Below are 26,476 nucleotides of genomic sequence, written 5' to 3' on the forward strand. Positions count from 1 at the left end.
TTTCATTTTGGGTAAGCCGACGCATATCAAAATTTGTTTTCTGGTCACTAAAACAATTAAACTGATGTTTCCACCCTGGAATTCAATGCCACAATGACTGTAACATTCAAAGTCAGAGTCGTGCAAATCTTGGGTTGGACCCCCATGATGATCCCAAGCATCACCTGCATTCCATGCGGTAGCTATTGGTGTGTTTAGGCGTCACATGTAACTGGAAATGTTTCTTCTGTTAGGTTCTATAGTGACTTTTTTCGTAGTCATTTGCATATTTTAGTATTATGCCCCCAAAATCAAATATCCCCTACTTTTTTTGAATAGTATATATGTATCTATGGTAGCACAAATATCATCAGAATGTAGGCCAAAGCTTTACAAGCATTGTAGGCCTAAAATACTTTCTGTCTGAACTTTTGACAGTCAATTCTTTGATGACTAGTTAGTTTAGAGCAGATATCCTGTCACAGTATTATATAACAGCTCTTTGGCTTAAAGTTTAAACTGAGTTGTATCAGTGAGTTGAAAATCATCTGTGTTCCTGTTATTGCTCCCTGCTGCAGCCAGTAAACAATAACCTTTTGCGTTCCTTACAAATCTTCCAATTTTTACTGATAGATCAACTATAGCAAAGATCTCTATTAAGATTACATTTGTAATGTGTGTAACAAATTCTATGACATTGGTATAATATTGGTGTAGTTAAGTATATACCATATTTATGCACACATTTCAATGTTGGCATATTATTAGTCTCTATCATCTAGAAAAAAATATTCTATATTCTACGAATATTAGTGTGGTTGCGTTGTCAACAATTGAGAATAATCGTTCATAGGCTAGATTATCCGGTCTTTTACATTATCATAAACAAAGTCTAAGGGAGGTAACTAGTCCTAAAACAAGATGTTGACGCCCATGAAATTTATATAAGAATGCCATTTCCGAAAATCCATTTGATTGCATTGTCAGTTCAATATCCAACACTCTTAATTTTTTTTTATTGTAAAATTTCTCTCTTCATGGGCCATATCTATGTTGTTTTTTTTATTGAATCCTAATTCGTCATCACGATTCATGTTTGTTTATAAATGCAAGTGTTATTGACAACTGTCCCAGACCCTCATTATTTATATGGCCCAACTTTTCTTCGGCGTACACCGGCACGGTTTTAGACTAGGATAACAGTCCCGAAACTCGTGGAGTTAAAAAACATTAGTCTTATATATACCGCCTCTACTTAATTATGGATGTAGGTCGGAAAAATGCAAAATTTGGCAATTTGACTTATACTCAACATCGACTTATACCCTGTATGGTAATGTTATGATGCCCCCTCTTCCAGACAAGACATAGGCTATAACTGTTTCAAATGACAGGTGCTAAATGAAGTATTTATGTGGTCTTTGGTGAAAGAAATGAAATGAAATGAAATGGGGTTTAACGTCCTACTGTTCTAGCTGCTCCTAACCTGGGCTAATGAAGACGAGCATATGCCATACAGTGTGCTATGAGGGAAATTTTGCCTGGGCAGCGGGGCTACGGCCTACTCTTATATCGAATTCCAACTGCCAAGGGATCTTTTACGTGCACGCCAATGTCTACACGGGACCTCAGTTTTTCGTCCCATACTGACTAGACAGCTGTCCTTGTCAGTCCCTCCGTCCTGCATCACTGACAAGGGAAACCATGCCGGAATATCAGGATGAACTCACAGGGATCGAACACCCGATCTCCAGGCTAGCGAGCCAGCGTCTTACCCACTTAGCCACTTGATCCCCCCCTTTGGTGAAAGAGAGAGAGAGAGAGAAATGGGGTTTAACATCCACTCGACACAAACTAGGTCATTTCGGGACTAACATATGGTTTAATTTTTTATTTACATAATTCGCTTGCGCGTAGGAGTCTTTAGGAGTGGGAGGAAACCGGAGGACCTGGAGAAAACCCATGAGGTTGACAGGCGACCCTACTCCTTGCCACGTACAACCGGTGATTCGAAACCACGCCAGTCGACACAATGACAGACTTTATGATACAGCGCGCGCGCTAACCATTCAGCTAATGAAGATGGGCATACGCCATACAGTGTGCTATGTGGGAAATTTTGCCCGGACAGTGGCACTACGGCCTTCTCTTATATCGAATTCTAACTTCAAGGGCTCTTGTACGTGCACGCCAATGTGTACATGGGACTTCATTTTTTTGTCCCATTTTAATGACTAGACAGCTGTCTTGTCTAGCCCTCTGTCCTGCATCACTGACAAGGGAGAACCACGCCGGAAAATCTGGAGTAACTTTCTCGGCCAATGCAGGGATCGAACACCCGACCTCCAGACTAGATAGCCAGTGTCTTACCGACTTAACCAACGTGATCCCCGTTGTGGCTACAATTCCTGGATTTGAAGGTCAGGTATGATATGAAATGAATATTTTGAACCGGTTCACCAATGCAACCAATCCGTGACTGGGTAACTGATAGAGGGTTACATCCTTGATATAAATATACTTGTCGCGGGTTTTAAAAATAGAAATATATATACTATTCAAAAAAAGTAGGGGATATTTGATTTTGGGGGCATAATACTAAAATATGCAAATGACTACGAAAAAAGTCACTATAGAACCTAACAGAAGAAACATTTCCAGTTACATGTGACGCCCAAACGCACCAATAGCTACCGCATGGAATGCAGGTGATGCTTGGGATCATCATGGGGGTCCAACCCAAGATTTGCACGACTCTGACTTTGAATGTTACAGTCATTGTGGCATTGAATTCCAGGGTGGAAACATCAGTTTAATTGTTTTAGTGACCAGAAAACTAATTTTGATATGCGTCGGCTTACCCAAAATGAAAGGTTACGTGCCCTTGGCATGCTACAGATCGGCACAACACAGGCGGTTGTGGCGCGGACGATGAATGTTTCTCAGTCTGTCATAAGCAGGCTATGGTCCAGATACCGTGATACACAATCTGTACAGGACAGACCACGCTCAGGTCGACCAAGGGCGACAACTCAAGCCCAGGATCGATCTATCCGTACCTTGGCCATGAGAAATCGTGTCATCACAGCAAATCAGATCAGCGCTCGTCTTCAAACAGACACTGGTGTGAGAGTGAGTGGCCAGACGATTCGGAATCGACTGCATAGGGGTCACCTTCGCGCCCGACGTCCTCGCGTGATCCCTTGTTTGAGAGTTCATCACATTCAGGCAAGACGTCGTTGGTGTAGGGATCGTCAACACTGGGATAATCGACGCTGGAGCAATGTGATGTTTTCAGATGAGTCAAGGTTCACTGTTGATTTTTTGGACAGACGTAGGAGGGTGTGGCGTCGTCGAAACGAGCGCTTCCAAGACGTTAACGTCATCAGACATGATCGATTTGGGGGTGGTTCTGTTATGGTGTGGGGAGGCATCACTGTTGCTGGAAGAACGGCTTTACATGTTGTTGCAGGGCGTGTTACAGGCCAGTACTACCGGGACAACATCTTGGCAGTCCATGTTGTGCCGTTTGCACAAAGTCATGGCCGCCGTTTCATCTTCCAGGATGACAACGCAAGATGTCACAGGGCCAGGATCGTTACAGGTTACCTCCAACAACAGAACATCACCACATTACCTTGGCCAGCACTGAGTCCCGACCTCTCCCCCATCGAACATGTCTGGGACATGCTTGGACAGAGGTTACGTCAACGTCAACAACGTCCTGCCAATGTCCAAGAACTTGCTGCTGCGTTGCAACAGGGATGGGACAATCTGGACCAAAATGACCTAAGACGTCTCATTAGGAGTATGCCACGTCGGATCAATGCTTGTTTGGCAAACAGAGGAGGATTTATCCGTTACTGACTTGGTTGTGATGCTGTGGTAACTTTGCTGTTTGACCCCGGGTATCATTTTACCCTTATAATGGTCAGTCTGTGCCTTACTTAGTCTAACGATCATTTGGAATAAATCGATGAATGTGAACTTCATTTCATTTTGTCATTTGTTTCTTCGTCAGTTTCATTAGGTGACTTTAATAACACTTAAAAATCAAATATCCCCTACTTTTTTTTGAGTAGTATATATAAAGGTAGCTCAAAATTCATCTCTACATGTACATAGGCCAAGGGGGGATCATGTGGCTAAGTGGGTAAGACGCTGACTCGCTAGCCTTGAGGTCGTGTGTTCGATCCCTGCATTGGCCGAGAAAGTTCATCCTGATTTTCCGGTGTGGTTTCCCATTGTCAGTGATGCAGGACGGAGGGCCTGACGAGGACAGCTGTCTAGTCGTTTGGATGTGACAAAAAAAAAACAAGGTCCAGTGTACACATTGACGTGCACATAAAAGATCCCCTGGCAGTTGGAATTCGATACAAGAGTAGGCCATAGCGCTGTGGCCCGGGCAAAATTTCCCTCATAGCACACTGTATGGCGTAACCTTTTGCGTCTCTTCAAAATATTTCAAATCTTTTGTCAAGGATCAACCATTGCAAATATCCGTGTTACAATTATATTTGAAATGTGTTAAACCAATTCTGCAACACATGTAATATTGGTGTAGTGTATATCTTTGTTTATACACCCACATATCAATTTTGGCCCTGTTTGTCCGTACACTAGGTGTGAAATGTGAATCATTCCGATTGTGAGAGGACAAGCATTATCAATATACAGCTTTTCAGGACTTTGCCTTCCTTGGTTAATTCTCCCTTTTTCAAATGCAATAGATGCTGTGTTTATTCTTAATTGATCTTTTTCAAATTTGTGTTACACACTGGAATCATGAGAGGACGAAACCTATCAATATTCAGCATTCCACAACATTCCATTCCAGTGTCGGCCGAGAAAGTTCTTCGTGATTTCCAGACTTGGTTTCCTCCCCTTGTCAGAGGTGCAGGACAGAGGGCCTGACAAGGAGGGACAGCTGTCTAGTTGTTTGGATGGTACGAATGACCGAGGTCCTTGGCAGTTTGAATTCAATTTAAGAGTAGGCTTTAGCGCCGCTGTCTGGATAAAATTCCATAATAGGACACTGTATAGCATATTTCCATGTCATTAGCCCTGTCGGAATAGGACATTAAACCCCATTTCATTTCACTCATTCCAAAGTTAACTCCTATTCCATCAATACCTTGAGCAAATAAGATAGAGGCTATAGGTTTTGGCCCAATTTGGTCAATATCCCAGCTTTTTCTTTCTTATATGCATATCAACACTTTCATAGCGCTAATGTAGACCTTTTTCGTGAACATTTTCCCTTGTCAGTGATGCCGGACAGAGGACCTGACATGGATGGCTGACTCAAGTGTAAACTCAAGTGTGTGTGTGAAAGATCCCTTGGCAGTTGGAATTTTATATAAGAGTACGCCATAGCTCTGCACACTGTGTGGCATATGCCCGTCTTCATTTCTCAAACAGCTGTGGATAAAAACTGTTAATATTTAAATGTGTATTTTGTATTTTATAACATTATATTTTTGTCTTTTAAATAAAGTATATGTATACATACTTGTAGTATATTTTGTCATATAATTCTGCAAGATTTTTAACTTTTCTATGCAATACATTTAGAATTCTGACTGGTTATGGGTAAAACATCCAATAGACATAAACTGTCCTTTGGGACTAAGTGATTCAATTCAAGTTGAATAATTCATCCGCACCAGGAATCTTTAGTAGTAGGAGGACCCAGAGAAAACCCATGTTCAAGTTGGGTGTGGAAACAAACCACTTGACTCAATGACAGACCTTATGATCTAAAGCGCACACGTTGGACCACTCAACTTTTAGCCTCACCCACGGGTCAGGAAAATTTGATTATTGGTTGAATGTACTTCCCATTTACTGCCGCAAATAATGAATAATTTTGAAGGTTTTAATGGTTGGTTATATTTTCGTAACTTTGCTCATAAAAATTTGACATTAGAATTGCATCCGTAAATGATGTTAATTTATTGTTAGATTTACGTTATAATGGTCGGTTAGATATCCATCATTTTGCTCATCCTTTTAACGACAATTTAACGTCAGGAAATGACGTTAATCTAGCATAAAGTTTACGTCATTTTTACGTTATATTTACATCATTTTCTGACGTAAATCTAACGTAAAGTTTAAGTCATTTTCTGACGTAAATCTAACGTGAACCTCCGATTTGGGCACAAATCAGCGAGGCTTCTTAAATTCAACTAAATTGTTATATTGTGTTTCCACAGTCAAATTCCAAATTCCAACATAAAACCCTTTATTTAAAATACATGATAATGAAAGAGACAAAAGCCTGATTATTCACATTCTCGTATCATGAGCAATTCATCTCATAAAAAATTATTTTTAATTTGACCTTCAATACACCAATCTTCATCAAGAAAATAGAATAAGCTTTTTGAACGAGACAGTAGATTTAGAGACACGATTCTTGCAAGAGCTCATATTCAAGAGCAAGTGTTGACGAGGCACTATAATGTGGAACTAATCCAGGTTTCAGATGTCGCAAGGTTGGAAACATTCATCATTAGGGCATTTGTATACCCTGGTACCCGGGTTCCGGCGCCCCTGCTTTCGTTGCAATTCTTTGATCAATAGTTTATTAAAACAGTAATTATATGCATGAAACATAATTATTATAGTAGATTATAGTGCAATAAACAATTTAATATTATAGCTATATTTATTTATTTATTTATAATTGCAAATTGTGTCGATGGTAACTTTCGGTCGTCGACATCGTAACTTGTTTTGAAATAAATAAATTCTCATTCTCATGTTATCATAGTTTATTATGTTTGTTGGATGTGTGATTGTATGTGATTTGTCACCTTTTACAATGACAATTAACTGGTGAACGTTATCTATAGGTATACTATTTATGGCAGTCTATACAGGTGGATTGATAATCATAGCCGGCGTTTTGTAATAAACAACAAGAACAACATAGCCGGCGTATTTGTAATAAACAACAACCATAGTTGGCTTCAATCATAATTGACACGTTTTGCTCAATTACTTTATTTACATGAAGGGCCTATATATAACAGAGATATCTTTAATCTCTCATGGTCGAAGGGAAAAACTCCACAAGAATGGAAAACTGCCTCAGTTATTCCCCTACATAAGCCCAGTCTCACACCCACTTTATGTAAAACACTAGAAACAATAATTACAAACAGACTAAAATTTCACTGGGAAAGCAACAACATCTTTACAAAACAACAAAGTGGCTATCGTTCCCACAGGTCGACAGCAGACCATATCATTAGATTACAACATGACATATCAAAAGCTTTCACAGCTAAACAATATCTTTGCGCGATTTTTGTCGATTTAACAAAGGCCTTTGACCTTGTATGGGTGGATGGTCTCTTACACAAACTCTATAACGCGAAAATCAAAGGCAGAATGTACAAATGGATAGAAGACTTTCTAAACGATAGGCACATTAGAGTACGTGTAGGTAACTGCTTAAGTGACAAATTTAAAATGGAAAACGGAACGCCGCAAGGATCCGTTATCAGCCCAATACTATTTAACTTAATGATAAATGACCTTCCTAGCTACGGGGGAAAAGGCACTGAATCCGCACTATTTGCTGACGACAGCTCGTTCTGGAAAGCTTCAAATAACATAGGCATAATCAAAATATCGCTTCAATATACCCTAAAACAAATCTCAAAGTGGGCAGACGACTGGGGTTTTAAAATCTCAGAAGGGAAAACAGTAGCAATGCTGTTTCACCCGACTGACACTAACAGGAAGATAGACTTAAATCTTAACGGCTTAAAAATTGAATTTAAATCAGAAGCCAAATTTTTAGGAATGATATTTGATTCTAAACTTTCTTGGAAAGCACACATAGACAGCATAGTAAGTCGCACATCAAAAACTCTCAATTTAATGAAATACATCAGAGGAATGGAATGGGGCGCAAGCAGAAGCACTATTATGCTAATATACAGAGCACTCATCCGCTCGGTAATCGACTACGGATGTCTAGCTTATGCAAATGCGAGTGATACACAACTCAATAAATTAAACATAATACAAGGTAAAGCATTGAGACTAGCTACAAGAGCCGCAATAGGAACCAAAACAGTTGCCCTTCTACAAGAGATGGGAGAACTCCCGCTTGATCTCAGACGAGAGGAACTGTCACTCAAGTACTGGGGCAAACTGCAAACGCTAAAGGAAAAATGTCCGACATATAAGTGCCTCCAACAATTCAAACGAATAGGATATAGAAAAAATACGCGTCCCATGACATACGGGCAAATGTCAAACAATGTCTTAAATAAGCACGGTCTAAAAGGAACAATAATAGAAACAAAAACTTATCCCGTCACCCCACCCTGGCAACTAAACAATCCAATCATCAAAACGCACCTAATTAACGTAACAAACAAACACGCTAATCCCATAGAGGCTAGAACAGTAACATTAGAACTAATAGACAAAAAATGGGCAGACTATCTTAAAATCTATACAGATGGGTCGAAAAACAATACACAGGGATTAACAGGGTACGGCATTTTCATCCCCAAAGCAAAGCTAAACATCAGGAAAAGGATACCAGAACATTGTTCTGTGTACACCGCAGAATTGATGGCCATTAAAACTGCAATAGAATGGCTCGCCACTCAAACACACCAAAAAGCCGTTGTCCTATCAGACTCCCTAAGTAGCATTAAATCCATCGAATCAGACTATTCCAAAAGCAGACAGGGCATAATCCACCAAATTATGGATATTATTCAAACAATCAAAAATAACGGAAGAGAGGTAGTTCTTGCATGGATCCCCTCCCACATCAATATCTTCGGCAATGAACAGGCTGACAAGCTAGCCAAGGAAGGGTTGTCATTAACTGATATAGAAAATTTAGAATACAGCAGTCAGGAATTCACAAGCATAGCTTAAGATAAAATTAAAAATGCTTGGAAGACCCGTCTAAAACAAGAGAATACTCATCGCTATCAAATTGATAGCAATCTTGTAGACAAGGTTTACACCAATCATCCATCAATCAAAATATGCAAACTCATCACGAGGCTTAAAACGATAAACGTAATAAAAGACTTCACCTATACACCAATTAAATGCCCATGTGGACAAATCGCGACAACGTCTCACCTGCTAATCGACTGCAATCAATTGGACAAAGAACGTCAATCCGTAATTAAGAATCTAGCAGAGAGGGGAAACACTCTCTGTCTCAAATCACTCCTTTCTCCACAAGCCGACGATAGACACTGGACATCACAACTTGTCTGGGATTTTATTCAGAATATAGGGATGACCAAATATATAAAATAATGAATTTAATCAATTAAAACTTTAGGGCGGAGCGCAAAAATGTCCTCTAGAAGGAAGCGTAAACCGCCCTACACAACTAATATAACTCCGATAAAATTAATAAATCAACTAATAAAACCAATCAATTAACAGTAGGGTGGAGTGCAAAAATGTCCTCTAGAAGGAAGCGTAAACCACTCTACACAACTAATATAACCCCGATAAAATTAATAAATCAACTAATAAACCCAATAAATTAACAGTAGGGTGGAGCGCAAAAATGTCCTCTAGAAGGAAGCGTAAACTGCCCTACACAACTAATATAACCCCGATAAAATTAAGAAATCAACTAATAAACCCAATTAATTAACAGTAGGGTGGAGCGCAAAAATGTCCTCTAGAAGGAAGCGTAATAACCTACCTACACTAATAATAAAACTCTGATAAAATTAATAAATCAAATTATTAACTGAACAAACTCCCCCAAAGATCTTTTAAATTTATGTCAAACCAAAAATCATTAATCTACCATTAATATAATTCATGAGTAATTTATTATTCTCATTATTACCATCAATCTACCATTAATATAATTCATAAGTAATTTATCATTCTTATTATTTATCTGCAATTCAGTTAACAATCTATTTTCTCTTATGCTCACTTACTATTTTTATTATTAGTTTATAATGATTCCCCCCCCCCCCCGAAGCCTTACTAGATAAAAATAACCACAAAACCGCAATAAGATCAGATACTCTCTTTTCTCTAGCTTTCTTTTTCAGGTGCTGGATTCTTCCTTCAGAGAACCAACAATAAAAGGAATGAATAACAGAAATAAAGATGTAACAACGCCACCATACCGGACAACAAAACCAAATGGAAGGAAGAATGGACCAGGACTCATACTCACCAACAAAGCCCCAAGGAAGAGTTGCACCGCCCTGCCATTCTACCGGACAGAACGACCAGACTAACCCAAACGACCCAATATATATATATATGTACATAATATGTTTATGTCTGTAAAAATGTCCGTCTTTGTCCATGTCTGTTCCGTCAATTCGCATGCTTGTGAACGTCTACTGGCACATCTCTCGTCCTTTGCACATGTCTATTGTCCTATGTACATATATATGAAAACCTAATTATCCTATTTTCTCATTAATCACATTGTAAATTAATGCACCTTGTATACATAATATGTCAATGTCTGCTATATCACCTCGGTGGAAGCGGACGTAAAATACAACTAACTCATCATCATAAAAGTGGATATTACCTTGGTGGAAGCAGACGCTAAATAAAGCAGAAGCAGATGTTAAAGGACCTTTATTGACTAAAGATATCTTCAAAGTACTATGGCAGTTGCAGTTTTATTTGGTAGCAGTTTTATCGTGAGACTAAGGAGATATTGTAGTGGGGACATGGGTGTACCAGGAGTCAGCATATTTCGTGGCAAGGGAGGTTTAAGAACTGACAGAATGGACAGTCAGTTGCTAGACAGTGCAATAAGAACAAATGCGGACACAGGATTTGTTCACCCATGGATATATACAGGAGAATTTGTGCAATTGTGACATCTTTCGAAGAATCGGGAATGACGGTGTACGTCGGTGAAATTTTGACAAGGGGGGATTTTTCAAAGGCGCCAGGGTTAGAACCTGAATCGTATAACAGACAAAGGAAGCGCATTAACAAATTATTAAAAAACAGTTACGGGGATAAATTTGTGTGCTTTCCGGATATTAAATACCCAGACGATTTTTTACAGGACCGCGTGGACTTGCAGACAGAGAATTCTCACACAAAGAACACCGGCATGAAAAAATATAGTTGCAGGTTAAGAAGAATTTTGTGTCCGCGATGAAACCGTTAAAATGAACATTTTTACACCAGCTTTATTCACTTATTTTAAACCCCATTATATTTTATGTTACATTTCCTTTTTCAATTCTTATGTAATCTGTATTGATACAATATTTCTTTTAAAGTCTATTATGGTATAATTTGGCTTGATATAAAATAACTATAACTAATTATTTTATTATATTTATAATATTTTCATAGGAAACATTTTTGAATATGTGTATGTTTTAATAAAATATTGGTTTGTAAAGGAATTAAAATTAAACGCCAAGTATCTCGTTAGCGCCTTTGTGCGTAGAATGTTTGGCAGTTTATTAGAATTTCTTTACAGCCTAATTATTTTATTATCTTTATAATATTTTCATATGAATAAAATATTGGTTAGTAAAGGAATTAAAATTAAACGCCAAGTATCTCGTTACCTCGTCAGGTAGCGCCTTTGTGTGTAGAATGTTTGGCAGTTTATTAGAATTTCTTTACAGCCTAATTATTTTATTATCTTTATAATATTTTCATATGAAACATTTTTGAATATGTGTATGTTTTAATAAAATATTGGTTTGTAAAGGAATTAAAATTAACAGCCAAGTATCTCGTTATCTCGTCAGGTAGCGCCTTTGTGCGTAGAATGTTTGGCAGTTAATTAGAATTTCTTTACAGACTAATCGTTATGTCGTCGGGTAGCACATTTTTGCGCTGAATTATTGGAAGTTAATTTGAATTTCATGAAACACTATAGTGGGGACATCTGTAATAACCTTTTGTTATTGCAACCGCCTGACGATACCCATTGAGGGGTTGAAATAGTTATTCCACATTTGACGCCCATGTACAATTAAAACGAATTGCAACGAAAGCATACATTAATTTCTTGTAAACAAAAATCACATACACGAGTTATCTCCCTTCAGGCGAGTGAGCGTAAAACTCTGATTTGGGCTCAACGTTGTGAGGCTTTTAAATTCAACTAAATTGTTATTTTGTATTTCCAAAGTCAACAATTTGGTGTTATTGGGCAGTTATTGGGCAGTTATTGAGTCTTATCAACAAAAATCACATATACGAGTTATCTCCCTTCAGGCGAGTGGGCGTGAAACTCCGATTTGGACACAAAGCAGCGATGTTCTTAAATTCAACTTAATTGTTATTTTGTGTTTCCAAAGTCAACATTTTGTAGATTTTGGTTGTTATTTTGGAGTTATTGGGTGTTATTTTGGAGTTATTGGGTGTTATTGGGCAGTTATTGGGTGTTATTGGGTAATTCGACGCGCCGTAGGGAATAAGTCAATTGCATGATGATCAAAATCATAGAATTGGAGAACACAGTCAGTACATCGCGGAGACCCCTCTTCGATCTGTTTTCAATGTGTACTGATCACAAACTAGAACAATACCTAATTAGGCTATTGAATTTTCTATTTAAATTGTTTCTGATTATTAAGAACAAATTTATTAACTATATGAAATAAACAATGGTCCTCACAATAGTTATTTGTCTATCACGATTTTCGATAATAAAACCAAAGAAGATGTCACCAAGGGCCATTCATTGCATACCTGGCTGATATGAAGCGTTACAGTACGGAGATCGTGAAAGTTTGACCAAACACGATTATTGTGTCTTTTTTTTTTTGTTGCCACGATAAATAACTCGGTGTAGCAGTCGCCATTGTGTGCAACTATAGTCGCGTGATACGATCGGCCTGAGTGTAATTTGATATGTAAAATTAACGATATTTATCAGTCATAAACAATTGATGTCAAAAAGATATACTGCCACGATGTTACAATCTAACGGGCTTTTAAATAATAAAATAAACAGAATTATGGCTGTACCGATACATTACTTCATCAATATGTTCGACATTTTTAAGACTTGCATCGATCGACTATTTCAAAGTCATTCAAATTACGAAAATTTCAAAATTTACACATATAGATGCTGGTCTTACCGTGGGCGAAAGTTATGTCCATCGAAATAGCCATTCCCATTCTGACAAATAAGTCACACAATGCATTTTAAATTGATAAATCACACCTGAACAAGTAATATAATATATCTTCGGGTTTAAATCACAAATGAGTTAAATGCCTTCATGTCCTGTTTTTAAGCACACAAAGCAAGAAGTCACAGTTGTAGTTCTATAGGACTTCTTCTTGTTGTGTTTACTTTCTGGTGATCTTTAATAAGACTACAGCATAAAATGGTTTCACAACTTTATTTCTAAGTTGTACTGGCTTTGCAGGTTCCTGGTTCTCAATGATAATGGCTGGTAGGAATTTCTGGGTGAGCTCTAATCCAGCTTGCCTCCACGTCTACACCCTAATTTATACCCCCAATTTCTGCAGGTCTTCGATAACCTCGACGTTAATTCCCACGCCATATAAGGAATAAAACTCTTTATTTCCCACAAATAAGATAGGTAACGTTACCCATTTTTGGTCTATCAACCATAGGTCAATAAACAGCCATATTTTGACAATGATTATGATTTAACCAAAATATCACTGTTTTTTATGTATAAATAACTATATATTCACGTTCATTAAGTACGTGTGATTTAACCCTATAGACAGAGTAAAGTAACAATTTTGCAAAGAACCAAAATTGTCTCAAGGACCAAAAGTGCTACACCGTCAACCTTGCTGAACACATGTACATTAACAGTATCAGTCGGATAATACCTTGATGGACTTTTCATTTCGGCACCAAAGAGACTGAGTCAATGCATACTGTCAGTCAAGATTCCTAATTAATTACGTGAAGTCACACGTGCCATCAAAAGGAATTGATAATTGACTAAAATAGAAGCCCCTTTAACAACAAGATGTTACCATGTCCTATTTTTATTCTAAATTGTCAGTACGGTAAGTAATCATTATCCAAAATAGTTGACCTCATTATTAAAGAACAATTACAATTGGGACGTGACCAATCTGGACTCTGAGGAGGAGTTAAATAAGGCTCTTTCCCTCAAGAAGGATAGTGCGGCTGGTGAGGACAAAGTAAAGTACTTGATGCTCAAACATCTGCCTAAAAATGCCAAAAGGATACTACTAAACTTCTTCAACACATCCTGGCTGGCAGGAGACGTACCTAAAGAATGGCGGAAAGCCAACGTCATCCCTCTTTCAAAACCAGGTAAAGAGAGAACAAAGGCAGAGTCCTATCGACCAACATCTACACTGTGCAAAACTTTGGAAACAATGGTTAACATACGACTACAGTTCTATCTGGAGAGCAACCGACTGATTGACGAAAATCAAAGCGGGTTCAGGAAAGGGCGTTCAACAACGGACCACTTGGGGAGACTACAGCAAGTCATGTCGCAGGCACTCCTCTCTGGGAACCTGTTATGTGTCGTGTTCGTAGATTTAACTAAGGCTTTCAATTTAGTCTGGCTAGACGGGCTGCTCTTCAAGTTAGGAAGTATTGGTATAACGGGCATAATGTCCAGGTGGATCAAAAGCTTTCTGAGCGATAGAAGGATACAGGTGAATGTTGGCAGATTCCTAAGTGCCGTGCAAACATTAGAAAATGGCACGCCTCGGGGGTCGGTTATCAGTCCCACTCTCTTCAATTTCATGATCAACGACATACAGAAATCTTCCTACCTCGACGCCAAAACTGAGTTAGCTAAATTTGCTGATGACAGTACCATATGGAGGAAAGGGAGGAACTTCTGTGAACTACAAAAAAACATGCAGAAGGCCTTAGACAAATTCATGGCATGGGCAAACGATTGGGGATTCAAAGTCTCGGAGAAGAAAACAGTCGGCATGCTTGTAAGCAGGGATAGAGGGATAAGCAGAATGACTCTGTGTATGAACGGGAAAACCATCGAGTTTAAAGACCAAACCAAGTTCCTTGGCGTAATCTTTGACCGAAGGCTGACCTGGAAACCGCACATCGACGAGACTGTAGATAGATGCACCGAAATGCTAAACTTAATTAGGAAAATAACGGGCAGCACTTGGGGGGCCAACAGAGTCACACTAATGATGGTGTATCGTGCTCTAATACGATCTGTATTAGACTACGGCTCTCTGACCTTCATGAACTGCTGCGCCATTACTCTTAAGGAAGCTTGACACCATCCAATACAAAGCTCTGTGTATTGCGACTGGCGTAGGGCAAGGGACTGGGAGAGAGGCAGTACTGCAAGAAGTCGGGGAGTTGCCCCTATCCCTAAGAAGAAAAGAACTAGGGACAAGGTACTGGGCTAAGATCTCGCAACTGAGCGAAAGATCCCCAACCTTTGTCAGTCTACAAAATACAAGATATGTGAGAGATCCTAGAAAGAAAAGCTTCGGCCAGGGTATCAGGGAAACAATCAAGGAACTGCGACTGGGGGAGCTCGTGATAAATGAACACGACCCCCCCAGCGATCGCCCCTTGGACGCTCCCTATACTGCCGGTTAATCTAGATCTACTACAGAAAACCGACAAGAAAAACAACCCCACTGCTGCACGTGCTTTCTCTCTAGAACACCTGGAAGACAACTGGCCGTCTGATGACTGGGACCATGTGTACCAAATGGCTCACGCAATCCTGAAAGGGGCACAAGTTCATTTGGAATATACCTGCCAAATGGGGAACAGGGAATAAGCAGGAAACTGCCCAATAATTGTTTGGTGTACACTGCAGAGCTTGTGGCCATTCGTGACGCTATATCATGGATTTCCCATCAAAAGACTAGCAAGTTCGTCATTCCAAGCGACTCTCTGAGCAGTCTGATTTCAATCCAAAATGACAACTCGGACTCAAGACCAGAAGTCATTTTGGAAATCAGGCAGCTGTACCAGAGGGTTTTAGAGAAGGGAAGCAAAGTAGAACTTGTGTGGATTCCATCACATGTCAACATTAGAGGAAACGAGGAGGCAGATCGACTCGCCAATGAAGGCCTCAAGGAGACAGCACCACTCCGCACCATAGACTACAGCACCACGGAAATCTACAGTATGGTCAAAAGACAGGTCAATTCAATCTGGGAATTAAATCTCGTTGAACTTGACACATACAGATTCCTGCTGGATGACAAGATCTACACAAAGACAACACTCAATCACCCTAGAAGAGATATTTGTAGACTTATATCGAAGCTAAGGGTGAAAGAGCGGCTGCGAGACTACAAACACCAAGTCATCATCTGTGAGTGTGGAGAAGAATGTACCACCAACCATGTCCTGGTAGACTGCGAGGTATACGAGGAGGAGATAAGGGGACTAGTGAGAACAATGGAGACCAACAACAAAACATTCAACACTAAGAACCTACTCTTCCCGAGACCAGATCTGAAACTGCAAATCTTCGAACAAATCCACGCCCTAATGGACACAGTTGGACTAAGTAGAATAGTGAAGTAAGAGGGGGTCACGGTTAGACGGGCCCGGCATCTAAACACTAAATTACATAGGGTATTTATACCAAACTGGCAGGATAGTGGAGTAAGGGGGAGTCACGATCAGACGGACTCGGCATCTAAACACTATTCCACCAAAAACAGACACCAAACCTACAGAGTGGGATAGTGGAGTAAGGGGAGGTCACGATAAGACGGGCCTGGCACCTAAACACAAACCCCACAAAGATGACATCTACCAAACTAGCAGGATAGTGGAGTAAGGGGGAGTTACGGTCAGATGAACTCGGCACCTAAACACTATTCCGCAAATAAAACTGATACCAAACCCAGAGAGTGGGATAGTGGAGTAAAGGGAGGCCACGATAAGACGGGCCTGGCACCTAAACACTAAAACGATGACATCTACCAATCCAGAAGCAGACGAGATCATCTACCAAACGATATGTTTTATATTAAATAAAGGGAAGAACTTCCCACTAAACCAAATCCATGGCCAAATGGAAAGATTGCAAAATCATATTCTAAAAAAACAGGAATCAGCTTCGGCTCTCCTATGTCTTGTCTGCGATATCACTTATGTGGAAGCAAACGTTAAACACCAAGAACGAACGAACGACCAATCTGGATTTTCACACAAAATATGTGCTGTTTTCATGGCTAAATTACGAACGGACTACAATGATAGCACACCCCCACCCCCTACAATATACATCATGTATTACCAGTAGGTTACAAGGGATTTTATTAATTTTATTTACGATAAAACTAGGGATTTAAAATATGTGGATATAAGAGATAATTCAATTTTTGAATCAGTACAGACTTAAAGGTTGGCGTATGCACTGTGTGAAAAGAATACTTAATCATCATATTCTGTTAATAAAATCATTCGTTGAACCGGTGGTGATATTTTTTATTTAATTTGGCACAAAAATCATCCCTTATATCTCACCATGCCCCTTTAACTAATGCATGCTTTTTTGTACTCTTTCATGTGTTCTCTTTGATGTTACTAATTGTCGCCTCAGTTACTATTAATAATCTAAATTATGTCCGACAAGATTTCATTCATAAGAACTTGTTGTTAGGTGTTTTATTGAAAGCGTCTTCGATATGTTCACGGAAAAAATGAAAATTAATATTTGTTTCTGTGATAATTATTGGAAACCGAACCGGATTATTATTTAGGATATTTATCGACTACTGTATAAATACGGTAAGCAGTTTGTACATTGCATTTATAAATAAAAGTATAAAAAAAGAAATATATTTAAAGGGGTGAAGGGGCTATCATGAGATAACGTCAATCAATAAACAATACGAGTTTACTTTATTACAAAAACATTGGTGAACTTATCATTATGTCTAAAATCATAAAGCTAATCAACAAACAATACTATTGCTCTTTATTACAAAAACATTGGTGAACTTATCTTGGTCATGATCGGTTTGCCAAGATAATTAATTATTGGGTAAATAAAACAATATAAACAACAGATTTACTCCATACAATTAAATTATTAAATATTAGATGTGGACGACATAACCAATACCCCCCTGTGGACGACTTACATTGTAACTGCGTACGTGTTTGCTTGTGGACGAGTTTACTGACACCCGTTCAATATATGAATGCAACATATAAACAGCTGACCGTATTCATGCAATAGACCATAATTATCGATTTTTACCGTAAAACAGTAATCACAATTTCTCGTTACATATTGGTATTACATGTAGGGATGGGGCGGGGGTGTCCAGCCAAATACAACAACCCTTTGAAACGTCGACGAATAACTTCATAGTTAGTCATTTTATAAGTGTTGCGTTGTTTTCTTTATTTTGACATTCTGCTAATTGAGAAAATATTTGAATAATAAATACGGGTTATTTTACAAGACATCTCTTTTGAAAATTTCCCTTACGTTTAATTTTAACCGAAACGCCCAAATTGATTGACATGCAAAGAACAAACCATTGTGACCCTTCTTGAATGCCAACCATTTGCATATCAGAACCATATTAACAACTGTGATTGTTTTTTTAATAAAGATGTCAAACCTTTTTTGGTAATTTTCACTACTGACAATTTACAGTACGACTTGTATTTATACAAGTCGTACTGTCAAGACGACTACAACAGGGTAACAATTTGTTGTAAAATGGGCGTCTATTTTCTTTTGATGTCAGGTGCCAATTCACATTATGAAACCTTGATTGACAGTATGCATTCCCCAGACTCTTTGGTGCGGAAATGAAAAAGTCAGCATTATATTATCGCCTTTATCGGACTTATACGTGACCATGCACATGTATTCAGCAAAGTGTGCTTCATATCAGGTGACGAAGAGTTTTAATTCATTTGTGATTTAAACCAGAAAAGATATATTAGTTGAGGTGTGATATACCAATAATGTATGCACCGTGTGACTTATTTGTCAGTATGTGAATTACTATTTGGATGGATAAAACTACACCCTGGTAAGACCACAATCGATTTGTGTGCATTTTATCATTTTTCCGTAATATGAATGAATTTGTAATAGTCGATTGACGCAAGTATTCAAAATATGGAACATATTAAAGAAGTAATAACGTATTGGTATCTTTAGGCATATTCTGTTTAGAAAAAGAATGAATAATACCCGGGGTTTTCCGAAAAATGTGTTTATTCCTGTTTCGATTTCGAACTAGCCGTCAAATATTTGTGATCAATGGAAAAATGCCAACGTAGTAACTGATCTATAATAATTAAAGTGCTACATGTATTTCACCTAAAATTAAAACACCGAGTCACACCGTGTTTTCAACATCGGGGCAGTGCTATCGTGTCACTCGATGTTCACTCGATATTCACTTGGTAAATCATGGAATTCCACGATAGAAAACACGGTAATATCGTGTTTTGTCAAACTTTCACGATCTCCGTACTGTATGTCGCTTTGTGAAATAGTTCCAAATCTTACTGCTGGTATTGTCTGGACACTATCATAATGAGTAGAAGTTTTGGAAAAGGCGGGAAAATATGGTTTACACGTGATTGGAATGAAAGGGGGTATATCCCTTTGATGGCACGTGATTTCTTGTCTGCGATATCACTTATGTGGAAGCAGATGTTAAACACCAGGATACTACTACTACTACGATTACTGTCAGACATTCAGACTTCGAGCGTAGATGCTGATAACAATTTAGAAATAATTTAGTGATTTGTATTGTTATGTTAGGCTACTTTAAAAATTTAGACATAATTTGTATCAATAAATAATAACTTATAATATAGATCATACTAACAACAAATGAGTTTCCATTAGATGGTTTTATTTTTAACTATAGTTCTAGAAATGGCGGGAGAATATCACGTGATTGCCACTGTTGACAGGCAGGTCAGGAAGCTTAGTCGCTTTGATGTTTCATTCATTACCGCATGAACCATTCCAACATCTATTATTGACATACAGGTGCCGATCACTCTAGAGAATGATATCGTAATCAACACTTAAAATATGATAATCACAACATGACCCAATTTTATTACTTCAGAAACACAGTGTTCGTGTTTGCTTCGTGAGGTAAAATAGTATCATGTGTTTCCCGACTAACAATGAAATATATCTACATATTAAAATTATCAGTAATTGTATCTGTATCGGCGATATATTTCAGTCAATATTTGAAATTGGTAAAACCGATAGGTGCCATATCGGACCATCACTAGAGAGAGAGAGAGAAATGGGGTTTAACGTCCACTCGACACAAACTAGGTGATTTCGGGACTAACACATGGTTCAATTTTTTTTCAATAATTCGCTTGTACGTAGGGGTCTTTAGCAGTGGGAGGAAACCGGAGGACCCGGAGAAAACCCACGAGGTTGGACAGGCGACCCTACTCCTTGTCACGTACAAACGGGGAATCGAAACCCCGCCAGTTGACTCAATGACAGACTGTATGATACAGCGCAGCGCGCACGTGCTAACCATTCGGCCATCCACCCCCCCCCTCCATCACTAGAACTACTATTATATATAACAAATACTTTGGGCGGAGGTAGCATTCCCTGAATTAAGATAAAGATAGGTTGCTAAGCAACGACACATACACCCACAGCAACTACATTGTCCAAGCAGTCAACTAGGGTAGTCGCATTTTTTTCTTTTGTAGGTAATGGGAGTATTTACAAGACACTGATATCAATTCAATACAGATCAAATAATAACCTTTGTTATGAAAAAGCGTTCACAAGATTCAACATGGGCTTCAATAGGCTTCTCCATTTTACTAAACTGAATGATGCATATAAATTTAATACAGATCTGATGATAACCTTTGTCATTAGGTAGAGCATTCACAAGGTTCAACAAAGTGAAACATGGGACATAACTCTCAAGTTATTAACAGAAATTGCTTCTTTGTTTAACTAAGCCATAAAAATTTCATACAGATCAGATGATAACTTTAGTCATTAGAGAGTTTACAAGGTTTAACAAAGTGAAACAAGGGTCATAATTCTACAAGTAATTAACAGAAATTCAATAGGCTTCATCTTTTTACTGATCTAAATAATGCATACAAATTTCATACATAACGGATGAGAACTTATGTCAATAGAGCATTCACAAGGATCAACAGAGTGCAACGGAAATTGCTGAAATTCAATAGGCTCCTTCGTTTTACTAATCTAAATAATGCAGGTAAATGTGATACAGATTGGATGATAACTTTAGAGCGTTCACAAGGTTCTAGAAGTAATTAACCCAAATTGTTGAAATTAAATAGGCTTCTATGTATCACTAATGTAAACAACATATATAAATTTCAAAATAATCAGATAATAAATGTAGTCTGTAGAGTGTTCCCAAGAAATTGTGGACGACAGCCCGATGAAAGAGCGAAAGCGTAAAAAAAAAACCTTAAAAGAAACAATTGGGCCTAACTTCCTAAACCTATCATCAATGTTATAGTTGAATCTTATGCATTAACTTACTATTAAGCTTGGGTGATCCTCACATCTCAGAACAGCGATACCTTTTAAAAAATCCACTACGTTATAGTTCATTTCATATGCTTTTTTATTTGGTGTAATCATGTAAAACTGTTGGAGTTCCTGCAATTAAAGATGTAACAGTTGAAAAATCCTTGAACTGGTTAACTGATCATTAAAAACCCAACCGTAACCGGTTAACCCATAAAAATTTTCTAACAAAATATTTGTTGCACCAAAATAAGACTTAATAATATATTTTTAAATTATTAGTATTACAGCTTTTAAGTTAACAGTCAGTACAAATTCCATTCATTCATTCATTCTTGATATTTCATTTCTCCATCTTGCAAGCTGACAGGTCAGGTAATGACATATAGACCAGTTGAATTGAAATCATGTTGATTTTTTTTTAAAAAAGCTTTACTAATACTTCATAAGATTAGTTATGAAATCAATATTTGAAAGCATACCTTTGGATTTTTAAATACAAAATAAGTTTGATTATTCAATATCAGCTAATTCCAAAGAATTTACTACACATGTTGCTATTCACCAGAATTCATTTACAATAGAGGCGTTTTTGTGAGTCGATTAGATTAGGTTTTGATTTGCTAGTATGATTTGGTATGATTTCGATTTGATTAGGTATGGTCCACAAATGTGAAATTTGATAATTACGATTTGGTAAGACGGCTGCCACCACGGACACCGATCAGAAAAAAAATTGTCTCTGCTAACATGACGAGTGGGGCGTGTGTTTCACGTGTAGTCCAAGTTACCTACAGATTACAGTGACACTGCTGGCACCCAGAGGGCCTAAAATTGCTTAGAGCCAGAGGTGATCTAACATTCTTGTGGACTATAAAGTTAACATTAAAGGAGCTAAATCGCTAACATTTGGGACCTAGAAATTGACAAAAGTGGGTCGCAATGCATATAATACTGTAATATGAATGTATATAAACTGATTTACATTCAATGGTTTCCGTTTTTACTCCAATTTCAAATCCGTTATGTTCGGCGAAATAAGCCAGCAGTCTCAAGCGAGTGCAAATTTCTAGCGTCTGGTTATTCCAGTTTACATACGCCGTTTGATTTGGTGCAATGTGTCTAGCCTCGTCCCTCGAGTCTCTTGATACAACTAGGGCTGAAGCACATTATGGTACACGATTCGTGTACCAATGGTAAAATGTTTATTTTGTCTTAAATATTGGATATCAAAAGCCCATCTTTTCCCGTTAAGATCACAACATGAATGTTAATATAATTTGACAAATAAATCGTGTTTTCAATGTTGAAGATTTTGGATGATATTGAGTTAGAGACTTAGCTACTTTAAACACATCAAATGCGTTTTAAAAAAACATTTTTTATGGAGAAAAACAACAATAAGCATTAAAAATTACTTACGATGTCAAACATTCCGCCATTTTGAAAACGTCAAATCTAATCGCCTAAACACCTCCTGGGACGATTAGGTCGATTTGCCTAATCAGTTGAGTTAAATCGTCTCACAAATGTAACGATTAGCATAATCAACTTGGTTCACAAATGCGTATAATAGCTAATCGGTCTAATCTAATCGGTTCACAAAAACGCCTTAGGTGTTGCAGCTAAATCGTCCAGGTATTCAACAAGTGTTGTCGCATATTTTTACTTTTTTTTGGTAATGAAACATTTATAAATCACTAAAATCTGATAAAGAGTAACAACTCATGAAGTAATTATCAATCTGAAGTCAATCAGATGATAACTTTAGCCTCTAGAGCATCACAAGATTTTTTAAAGTGATCAAGGGCCATAACTTTGACAGTAATTATCGGAAATTGTTGAAAATCAATAGGATTCTTTGTCTCGCGACCTCAAACATTGAGTATAATTTTAAAGTCAATCAGATGTTAACTTTAGCTTCTAGAGCATCCACAAGATTTTGAGAAGTGATCAAGGGCCTTAACTCTGGCAGAAATTATCAGAAATTGCTTACAATCAATAGGATTCTTCGTCTTCTAACCGTAAACACTGTGTATAAATTTAAAGTCAATCGGATATTAACTTTGGCCTCTAGAGCGTCCACAAGATTTTTTTAAGTGATCAAGGGCCATAACTCTGGCAGTAATTATCGGAAATCATTGAAAATCAATAGGATTCTGTGTCTCATGACCTTAAACACTGTGTATAAATTTAAAGTCATTCGGATATTAACATTGACCTCTTCAGCGGCCACAAGATTTTTTGAAGTGATCAAGGGCCATAACTCTGGCAGTAATTATCAGAAATTGCTGAAAATCAATAGGCTTCTTCATCTCATGACATTAAACACTGTGTATAAATTTAAAGTCAATCGGATATTAACTTTGACCTCTAGAGCGTCCAAAAGATTTTTTGAAGTGATCAAGGGCCATAACTCTGGCAGTAATTACCAGTAATTAAAGTCAATCAGATATTAACTTTAGCCTCTAGAGCGTCCACAAGCAATTGTGGATGCCGGACGGACGGACAGGGCCGATGTCAATATGCGATCACATTTCAATGTGGGCGTATAAAAACTACCAGAATTCATTTAAAATATATGCATCATGATTATAATAACGTAGGGCGCGTTGAATATAACTCCAAAACCACACCCAGTAACTCCAACCAGCGGCTGCCAGGCAGGATACGCCCACATTTTCGAGATATGGATAGAGAACAAGCTAAAAAGAAAGTGATTTTCCGTACAATCAGGGATCATAATTCAGGAAGTTACGGTCCGATATGCGGGAATATCGAAAGGAACCGAGATCTTTGGGTTATAAATGAGATGGGGTTTAAGGTCCTACTGTTCTGCTCCTCTACTGGGCTAATGAAGACGGGTCTTTGGGTTATAAACTTACATTTCAAGTTTCAACAAAATCGGATAAAAATTGTGACCTCTATAGGGTCCACAACCTTGATATACCATATTTTTACGCTATTTGAGAACGAAGGCGACCATTTTGTCTGTCAGTTTTGGGCCGAAATTCGAACTCAGTCGTCCTTAGGGTGTAACGGTGATATTATAATACAGTTTTTTAAATCGGATAAAAATTATGACCTCTATAGGGTCCACAAGCTAAAAACGCGATTTTTCATACAATCAGGGGCCATAATTCAGGAAGTTACGGTTCGATATGCGTGAATATCAAAAGAAACCAAGATCTTTGGGTTATAAACTTACATTTCAATTTTCAACAAAATCGGATAAAAATTGTGACCTCTATAGGGTCCACAACCTTGATATACCATATTTTTACGCTATTTGAGAACGAACGGCGGCCATTTTGGGTCTATTTTCATGAAATTCGAAGTCAGTCATCCTTAGGGTGTAACGGTGATATAATAATCCGTTTTTTTAAATCGGATAAAAATTATGACCTCTATAGGGTCCACGTTTTTTTAAATCGGATAAAAATTATGACCTCTATAGGGTCCACAAGCTAAAAACGCGATTTTTCGTACAATCAGGGGCCATAATTCAGGAAGTTACGGTCCGATATGTGCGAATATCGTAAGGAACCGAGATCTTTGGGTTATAAACTTACATTTCATGTTTCAACAAAATCAGATAAAAATTGTGACCTCTAAAGGGTCCACAACCTTGATATACCATTTTTCGTACAATCAGGGGAAATAATTCAGGAAGTTACAGTCTGATATGCGAGAATATCTTTGGGTTATAAACTTACATTTCAAGTTTCAACAAAATCGGATAAAGATAGGTTGCCAGGCAACGAAACATACGCCCACAGCAGCTAAATCGTCCGGGCAGTCAACAAGTGTTGTCCAGGGGGCAACTGTAAAAAAAAATGCAAACAGCAACTGGGGGTGGGGTGGGTCTGCCAGCTGAAAAAAGTGCAAGAAAAAGTGCATTTCCGGGTAAGAAAATTGGGTGGTCTAACGGAGTTCTGCAAGAAAAAAAGCATTTCTGGGTAAGAAAATTGAGTGGTCTAACTGAGTTCTGCAAGAAAAAAAGCCTTTCCGGGGTAAGAAAATTGGGTGGTCTGAGTTCTGCAAGAAAAAAAGCATAATGTGTAAGAAAATTGGGTGGTCTAACAGAGTTCTGAAAGAAAAAAAGCCTTTCCGGGTAAGAAAATTGGGTGGTCTAACAGAGTTCTGAAAGAAAAAAAGCATTTCTGGGTAAGAAAATTGGGTGGTCTAATGGGTCCCTGCAAGAAAATTGCATGAAACGGGATACGAAATGTTTCAGTTCATATCAATAACCACTCCATCAAAATAGAATCGTATTTTAGACCGTATCTAAAATTATAGTTTACGTACATATACGTCTACAAAAAAAATAGGGATACAAAATTGAAAGCTATATCCTACTTTTTGCCTCAGTAATTACAATAATTGCGCTGTTTTGAGCTCCAAATGAGTTGACGTTAGGTCATTTGGGTATTATACGACTAGATATCATGGTGGCCAAATGCAACAAAATCTGAATTCTATAGAATTGATATGTAATAACAACGGCAGTTCTAGAAACTACGGCTCTACTCTTTCAATAGAGAATGATCATGGAAAATAAGCTTTGATTGGTCGCTGGTAAATAAATTATGAAAGAAAATGCTATTAGAATATTTTGAAGATTTTTAAAAAGATTAGTAAATTAGCCTTAGTGTGGCCTTTTTGACCGGTAGTGCCAGTCGTGAATGAATTAGTTACGGCCTGTTAATCGAGACTACACAGGGATAACTCTTGGCAACAACCGGCAACAATGATGGCTACACTTTCGAAGTTTTGATAACTTTAACATGGTTGAGTTTTTAGCCTTTATTATTTTATTTGCAGACCGTCAACACAATTTTATTGCTAGTTCTTGTTCAGAGAAGAGCAGTTCTTGCAAACACCCCTCAGAATACCCTATAAAAATATGTGATGCCTAGGATTCAAGTGGTTGCTATGTATATCGTTCTGACGTGTTGTCAATCATTCTCATTGTCAATTTTAGCAAAATTTCCCGT

General features: G+C 37.9%; 1 protein-coding gene across 5 annotated transcripts in view; it reads right to left on the minus strand.

Annotated features, from left to right (window-relative positions):
- Positions 1 to 26,476, minus strand: part of LOC126820261 (transmembrane protein 87A) — a 444,177-nt gene that overhangs the window by 374,786 nt on the left and 42,915 nt on the right. For all 5 annotated transcript variants that reach the window (XM_056100811.1, XM_056100809.1, XM_056100810.1 and 2 more), the window contains exon 4: positions 21,492 to 21,611. In XM_056100811.1, the coding sequence (XP_055956786.1) occupies positions 21,492 to 21,611 (120 nt within the window). The remainder of the gene's footprint in view (positions 1 to 21,491; positions 21,612 to 26,476) is intronic.

The sequence above is a fragment of the Patella vulgata genome, chromosome 5 (assembly GCF_932274485.2).
Source record: "Patella vulgata chromosome 5, xgPatVulg1.2, whole genome shotgun sequence".
NCBI classification, from domain to species: domain Eukaryota; kingdom Metazoa; phylum Mollusca; class Gastropoda; family Patellidae; genus Patella; species Patella vulgata.